Source organism: Eufriesea mexicana, unplaced genomic scaffold, assembly GCF_001483705.2.
Source record: "Eufriesea mexicana isolate 0111107269 unplaced genomic scaffold, ASM148370v2 scaffold2340, whole genome shotgun sequence".
Classification (NCBI taxonomy): Eukaryota; Metazoa; Arthropoda; class Insecta; order Hymenoptera; family Apidae; genus Eufriesea; species Eufriesea mexicana.
Genome location: NW_016910419.1, coordinates 18136 through 26857, shown reverse-complemented (window position 1 = coordinate 26857; position 8722 = coordinate 18136). Strand labels below are relative to the sequence as shown.

At 34.7% G+C, this 8722-nt stretch overlaps 1 protein-coding gene across 3 annotated transcripts in view; it reads right to left on the bottom strand.

Annotated features, from left to right (window-relative positions):
* Nucleotides 1–3323: 3323 nt before the first annotated feature.
* The window catches only part of Ack-like (activated Cdc42 kinase-like), a 10361-nt gene continuing 4962 nt past the window's right edge, over nt 3324–8722 (bottom strand). For 2 of the 3 annotated variants that reach the window (XM_017903524.1, XM_017903525.1), the window contains exons 7-8: nt 4709–5310; nt 3324–4633 (exon numbers count right to left, since the gene is read on the bottom strand). In XM_017903524.1, the coding sequence (XP_017759013.1) occupies nt 3661–4633; nt 4709–5310 (1575 nt within the window). In that variant the 3' untranslated portion in view covers nt 3324–3660. Of the gene's footprint in view, nt 4634–4708; nt 5311–6507; nt 8607–8722 lie in introns of all 3 variants that reach the window. The other variant, XM_017903523.1, reaches the window with a different exon arrangement.

Below are 8722 nucleotides of genomic sequence, written 5' to 3'. Positions count from 1 at the left end.
TGTATTAGTAAATGAATAAGTCTGAAAAATATTTTTCTTCCTGCTTTTTCTTTGCAAAAAATATAGGAATTTTATTAATCTCTCTTGATTTTTATGAAATTTGATAAATCTAAAGAGAGACGGAACTTTTGAAATACGAATGAAATAAATCGATAACTGTACGAATGAAATAATTCGATAACTGTAATTTGAATATATCGATAAATCGATCGTTTTAAAATATTCACTACGTTGATGAAAATAATGTCTAAAAAAAATTCTATTCACGTTCTTTCACTATATAATACACAAAAAGGTATAGAGAATTAATAAAAAGCAAGATTTCTTCATTTATGATTGTGTGTATATTATCATAAATACAGCCGATATAAAACATCGTCGTGTTTTCGCGCAATAATAGTCCATATAGAGACGTACAAACGTGTATTACCTTATTGTAATAAAATCGCGTACAAAAAGACGATTAGGATAAATTTACCCCTACTATCGAAAGAGGCGTCGACTTCTCTCACTTCACGATATTTGGCGGGCTTAACTTCGATTATCCTCGAGGTCATTGAATTCGTCCACAAAAAGGAAGCGTGTTCGTTAGCGCGTAGAAACTTTATCAACTGCAACGATCTTACGTAAAACAATCATACATCTAACTCGAAATCCTACAAGAGCTCTGCTATAAGAAATCCGTAAAATATTTTTCGAATTCTGATCTCAAAAATCGACTAAGTACGCTAGCTCAGGAAAACTGATACAAATGTATTATCTTCATTAATCCATTGATTTTAATTATCTCCATATCGTGGTTCCTGCATAAAAATGATTGATCTCTTTATACTGAATATTACCATTTTTCTAGGTCTTCATTTCATTCGCGTGTTGGCTCAAAAACGAAGAAAGTTATTTTTTATTCTGCTCGCTTGGTATTATACACTAATCAAGATAGTCAGAGAATTTCCTGTTTGAATTGTTATTTAAGTATCATTGAGACATCAAACAGCTTAATTAATTAATATAAACTGGGAAATCACTCGGTTCAATGGTACTTAACCAAATTTCAATATCAGGTAAGTTAATTAACTTATTCATAATTTAAATACTATTATGCCCCGTTTAGAGGTTAATTTATATTTATTTGTCATTCAAGAAATACTTTCCGATTGTCTTGAGCAGCGTATCTCTAGAATCTAACATTTTCTGAATCTTAATGCCCTAATACTTTGATTTTCTCAATCCTTTAGCTCCTAATGGACCGATATCATTACCCTTAAGCTTACGTAACTGGTCTTGAAGCCAACATGCGATAGAAACAACACGGATTCAGCATAAAAGAATACATGATACGCGTATTTTTATTCAGGAACCAAAAACCTTATTGTTCAATGTTATTACAAAAAGGTTTTAAGTAACATTATTTGTCCGATTTCTGTAAGCTCCTATTTGGCTTCATCGAGGGATACCAAAGTACGATCAACGAATTTCCAATCGCTCATAACCATTTCCATCTTTTTTTTTTTTCTTGTTTAACATTTCTCTTGTAATAAAAACTTACAAACGCGCATATTACTAGTTAGCTACACAAAATTACAGTGAGCAAATTTATTCCTCGAATTCGCTTGGACTCTAGGAAAACTGTCCAAAGGAAATATCGTAGGAGAATCTTTCATATAAAGAAAATATATGAAAAAATATTTTTTAATCAAACAGTATGCAATGGCCCTTTTGCTGTAGCCCAAGCAAATTCAGTTCCAGATATGTTCGTCGGCTCATCATACTGCTGAACATTTTCAAATATACATAGTATCTCAAAGATCACACTATCCAACGTAAAACTTAAACATTGGTTAGCAACTAATATAAAAAATGAAACCAAGGTTTGCATGATCTTCAATATACTATACGAGAGAAAAACGAAATTTCTTCTACCTGAGACATCTACTGAGTAATAATCGTAATAAAAAAAATCTCTGTTATAAAGATTGTTAACCAAACGTGTCATGAATTTAATTCGTATTTTTATGCACGCTCATTAACAATTTCCTCCTTTGTGTCCTCCCCAATCAAATCGAATTAGTTATCACTTACAACTTAACAAGATTAACGCGAAAGCTCTCTTTAGCAAAATATAAAAATCAATCTTATTGAACACAAAGATTCTATACGTAATATTTGGTTCTTATCGTACCCTTTTACCGGGTCAAAATACAAAAGACATCCCCCCTGCCCCGTGTGTTATTACGAGATATAAAATGTTCTGCATTGCCAAAAAATTCTCCATCCAGGATACTGGATTTTGAATCACATTAAAATATCATAAAAAGCAGTTCTTTTTCATCTCTCTTTCACTCACATTCTCTCTCCCATTTATACTGATTTCCAGCAATAGTTATGCACACACGACATATTTAAGATCTACCACTTATTAGATACAAACTCACGTTTAATACAGAATAAAGTAATCACCATCATAGAAACATGTGTCTCTTATTCAGGATGTGTGATTGTAAAAACTCGGTATACAATGGATACAGTCGAAGACTAATTTGCGGTGCGTATGATACCCAAATAATAATACCACGCGAATATTATCTTTGGAATCAAGACATGTTTCTAACGTCGAAAATATTCTTTTTCATTTTTATGTACTTGTTTCAAGTATTGAAGAGTAACAGACGGAATAAATGATTTTTAATTATTCAATTTACAAGTAAGATTCTGCAAAATGGCACCTAGTGGCACCAAACAACTGTTTGATACAAAATATGCAATTCTTTTTGTAATTTTCTAGATAACAGAAAAAAATATAACAGAATATAAGATCATTTATAGAGTCTTTGATCATTATAACACGCGATACAAGGATTAATTTACTGCTTAGGTGTAAGCTTCGTAATACTTTCTCTTAACGCTTGCCTACGTGAAAATGCAAAATATATGTTCGCATATATTGTTATGCTTCTACTACGTATGATTTACCTGATCACAAAAATCTGTTCAGCAATACGTTTATTGTGCAGATTATCACATTACGTTCATATTTGATGAAGAAGAGGAAGAAACGTAATTTATTTTCTTTCCTTTAACAAATTAAATAAAAAAAACTATGATTCCGTTCGAGTTGATCCACCAGAAAGAAAATAATTATTTTAAATGTTAATATGCGCAAAACAAATATAATTACTTAATATTCAAATATTCAAATATACAGTTCTTTAGATTTATTATTTTTACTTATAAGGATTCACCCTGTAAGATGCAAAAACAGTACTGTAAAAAGTTGTACTGAAAAAAATAGTACAGTTTTGCTTTGAACATTCTTCGTGGTATTTTTAACCGTAAAAATAACATGATTTCAGTTCTGGTGGACGATCATATGCCATTCTTCCATAGACGCTCTATCGAAGTACCTATTATCTTGTCTTAGGCATTAACATCGTGTTCGAACACTATAATCTCACTCTAACTAACTCTAAAATAATAAATTAATGTCACATGAATTCGTCTACGTGCAGACATATAATAAAAAAGCATTTTGACTTTGAAAATGCTACCCGAACCTAACCCCGCCAAGCGTGTTCCACTAAAAACGCTTACATGGCCTATATTTTTTTTAAACAAATCCTCATTTAGCTCATACAGATCCGCCAATTATTATAAAAACATTGATTAAACTGCAGCAGTGTCATCAGTGCTTCTCAATAATGCGGCCGCCTTTACAACATCGCCGCCACATTGGTTTAGCATAACTTTGCAATCCTCTAGCCCAACGAAATTATTCTCCTTTTTTAATAATCCCTGAAGGCGTTCCAGTTTAATTGCTGCCAGCACATCCCAATCAGTGACATTTAAGGCTGCTATACATGATTCTGGCGTAGACTGCTCGTGCAGCACCTTCATCATGATTCTAACCTCATCAGATTGTTCTCCATTTCGTGGCCCACGGGTCCTTCTTACATTTGGCCCATCACAGGCAAATTCCAATAGATCCTCGCAAGAAACATGATCAGATTGTCGTGATAAGTCACTTGTATGACCAGTTAATTTTTCATTAGACAATCTATTGTAGGTATCCGCCAAACCCGTAGAATGAAAACTATCATTTGAATCAGTAACAGAAGACTCTTTTGAGATCTCTGACTGCTGTTTACTTATATTACATCGTAACTGGTGCGAGCTGTTTTCTGAATATTCTCCATAATCGAACTGCATCATATAATTCGTAGACTTCTGAACTAATGGTGTTCTTTGAGATGCTTGAAGTTTATTGGGGACAAGAAGGTTGCTTTTGCTGCAGGCCATTAAGTCTTCGGATTTGTTTGAATCTGATGGTGAAGAGTTTCTTCTTGTTTCATCAGTCTCGTTTTCTTCGATATATTTTGCAGCAAAACTTCTAAGGGAAGTCTTTGATTCAATGCTGACCTTCCTTTGGAGCCGTTCTGTCGAGGAATCGGTTGATTGCAGGTCACTATTTTCTTGCATATTTTGTTGATACTCTGAAGAATCGCAGTCAATTAGATTATCCGAAAACTCGAGCAGATCTTCAGAGATAACGCTAAATCGATGTAACCTATTCTCATCTGCTGGTAGCGAATCCAATGCTGCTAATTCAGAGTCTATACGTTGTTCGAATTCTTCTGGACTGAAAATAAAAAATTTGTTAGTATTTGAAGCATAAACCAATCAACCAGTTCATACTGAAATAGATGATTCTAACCTATTAGCTGAATTTTCTGTCGTGTAACCTTCTTGTAATGAACTACTGGCTACTGAAGAACTCGTACTTTGCAAACTTCCATCCACCTGATCCTCAATAGGTGGTGTGGTAACTGCCATCTTGGCCAAGGTTCTCGTTACTCCACCACCTGGTATAATTAAGGGATGCTTTCTCTGGTGTCTGGGTAAGCTAGATTTCGGTTGTAACGTCTTGGACCTATCTCTAGGTGGTAATGGTATAGGATTCTCATCCACGTTGTTTTGGTTTTGATTGTTTTCTATTTCCTGAGCAGAGTGATGTCTTTCTAGATGTCGTGACTGAGGCAGAGGCGGCGGTGCGTGTGGCGGCGGTGGTGCCCTGATTTTAGGTAACGTTTTAGAACCACTATGGTAAGTTTCGAAGTGACAATGATCAGCGGCCAAGTCATCTTGATGGGACATCGGATAGCCCAAGGTAGCATGCTTGTTCCCGCGAATTCTGGGCCTGACAATGGGCAATCCGGAGCGCAGCATACGTAACGGGTTAGTGTCCGGAGAGGTCTCTATGCTGGGCGTTTCCACAAGGCTGTTATACACTTCCTTGGCTTCATCCGACAACGTAGCCTAAACAAGTCGTGGGAGGGGATAGATTCGGGAAAGAAGAACAGAAATTAAAGAACGAAAATAACAAATAAAGGAAGAGAGAGAGAGAGAGAGAGAGAGAGAGAGAGAGAGAGAGAGAGAGACTATGATTTGAAATATAAAAAAATGTCCTCGTAAAGCGTGTACACGAATCTAGTTCCTCTTTAATTAAAAAGAAAATAGCAAGCAAGTGAAAACAATGATGAACACTCTGTTGGTGTCTCACGGTATAAATCAGTATGCCGAAAAGAGGCTGAGATGAAGTACATTCGACATAGGCCGACTAAAGACGCTACTCTAAACGGAACCGATGTAATATATTTCCTTGTTCGTGAAGTACAAATAAGAATATTAGAGTTGAAAAATCGTATATACTTAGGAGATCAACACATATATAATTCCACGATTAACGTATTCTCATTTTAGTTTCACTTCAAGTATAAATAGTATAAATGTGTAAATGTATCCAAATGTATTATCGACTAAATGTTATTATTATAATTACTATATAACATGCAAGCATGCTAAGCGTATGTGGTATGAACTGTCTCAATACAGTTCTCCATTTAAGTACACTGTATATTGTCCAGAGTTGGGTATTATTTTCATTAACGTGATTCTCATGATCTCCAAAGACCTAGAATGTGATTTTACTCCTCGCTTACAATTCATTATCATTGAGCAATATTCATTCTATTGATGATTATAGTAACAAACCTGAATGAAAAACTGCAACTATTTTATCCACATATCATTTACAAAGCATTATATCTTTATTATTTGTAACGACATATGCATAATTCTTTATGAAAGTTATTATATATCGAATAAGATATTGTACTATATAACAAATAGTATAGAATCTACTAAAATGGAATTCTTTGGAAATGAAATCTTTTAATGATAACTTCCTTCTTGAAGTCAATAATTACCACTGCTTCAGTTATATATCTCTTGATAATATTAACATTAAATGACGTTCAATTAAAAGAAGATGCAAAAGAAAGGAAAAAAATACCAAACATAACTCCTACCCAACTCTGGCATTATTCCATTTTTGCCAAGAACATGCACTTGTGGTAACATATTACAGGTTTCAGGCTCTAAGATCAAGTCAAAAACATTATAAATCAGATTCTTAGATATTTATGGAGCAGGAGATGGTGGGAAGGTCAGTATATCGTTTGTAAACTCTGGATATTCTGAACTAGTGTCAGAATCCAGATCAGAATTACTAGTAAACGTCAAACTAGAACTGGGGGCGCTTTCTGGCCAAGAAAGCAAATTATTTTTAGAGGGAAAAGGCGGTGATAGAGAATTCAAGAAACTAGTCGATGGAGGCGGTGATTTCCCGCATAGTTCTATCGATGAGAATCCCCTAGCTGTCTCTGGATGCAAAAAGTGGCTTTTATTCTTCAAATTCAATCGCAAATTATGTGGAAGCTTTTTGTGGCGACGCTTATAACGTAAGCGACTCCGTATATCTGTTTCTGAGTGTGAAATAGAATCTGAGTCTTCACTGGAGTCATTAGTAGGATGAAAAGATCTCCTTATATTTTTAATAGGTGGCTTTCTGTTCTCTGACAGTGACGATGTTCTGTGTCTATATATATTAGTAACTGTAGACATCTTTTCCAGAAGCACGTCAGTCTGGGGTAATTCCTTTCTTGTATTTTCATTCTGATACAGCTTTGGTGGCTCCAAAATGTGTTGATGTAGGCTAGGACTAGACGGAGCATTCGTTTTTTGCGAAGTCAAATTCAATTTCATATTGATCTGTGATTGACACTGAAGTGGAATATTTAAATCCAAGTGTTTAGGTTTTTGTACAGGTATATTTAAACTCCTCAGAGGCGACTGAGTTTGACCGGACATGTCCAAATTTCTTACATTAGTAACCAATGATTTGGACATAGTAGTTTCTATACTTCTCGAATTTTGTGCGATATTCTTGCCTAACTGAATCATGTTCTGTGTCAGTTTACCCAAACCCAAATTCAACCCTTGACCTTTTTTTGAATCTAGATAATTCTTTACACTCTCCAAACCTGACACTTCTTTCTGGTATTTCTCTGCCAAAAGTTTACTGTTTAATTCCACTTGATTGTTTGCTTCCGCATCAGACTTTCTCCTAAGTCGCTGAAAATTTACTCGCAGACTCTCAGAACTACTATAAACAGGAGATTCTTTTTTATCAGATTCCGCAATGAACAGTGGATTATTGGATATAACAAAAGGAAAACCATCATGACCATTTTGATTTTGTTCTATTTTACGAAAACCTTGGATATTGATTCTCATGGCCTCCATATTTCCTCTAGGGCTATCCGATCCTCCACCCATTTTCAAGTTAGTCTTTATACTATCTGTAGATCCATAAATAACGCTTTTATTCTCTTGGCTTGTGTTTCTTGATACAAATGGCACTTTTCCACTCCTTGTCTTCGATATGTCAATTTTCTTAGGAAATTCGAGTATGTTCATTTTGGAAGAATCATTGAAAGAACTTGAAATCTTCGGTCTTGTACCAAGATCTGTATTAGTTCCTTTATCCCTGGGCGAATCAAATTTAATCTGCTTACTACGTGCAAAATCAATAAAGTTCGAAGATTTTTCTTTCACCAAATCAAAACCAGCAGTTTCTTCGCATTGCGCTTCAAAATTTGGTACATTATCCTTTAATGATTGATCGCAATTAGCAAACTTACTTGATATTTGCTGGTTAAATTTGTTCACAGAAACAGAACCTTGTTCTTGAATATTTGAATAGCACGCTGATTTACTCGGTTGTTCCAGATTATTGATCTTATCGTATTTATCCTCGCTGAAGTATAACATTTTCTCACTAGAACATGTTAGTGTATTATCATCGTCGAAATATTTTGGTTGTTCAAAATAACGATCTACATAACTAGTAGATACTCTTTTTTGTTCTCGAGGAAAATCAAAGTTTGAATTCTCTATACTAAGAGAAGGCACCTTTCCATTTTGTTGAAGTTGTTTCGCATTTATGTTCGTTACACTATCGCAAATAAAATTGCCCTTCTTGTTACCATTCTCTAGGAATTCTGTTGATTTCACTAAATTCTGTTTCATAGCCACATTGTCAAGGATATGTGCATCAAATTCTATGCCCATATAGGAAGTCCACGCAGTGGGCTTTGTCAGAAGCTCGCGTGACTTTGCGAAACAAAATTCGGCAGACGCTTTATCCCACAATGGTAATTTCAAGGTGGACGGTGCACCGAGTGATTCTATGCTAGATACTGTGGATGATAGTGATTGTAAACTCGAACACAACCACTTTATTGCCCAATATTGATAGTTCTCGAACAATCATTTAGTTCATTTAAAAAAATAATAAATAATAAGCAATAATAAAGGGCAATCATGC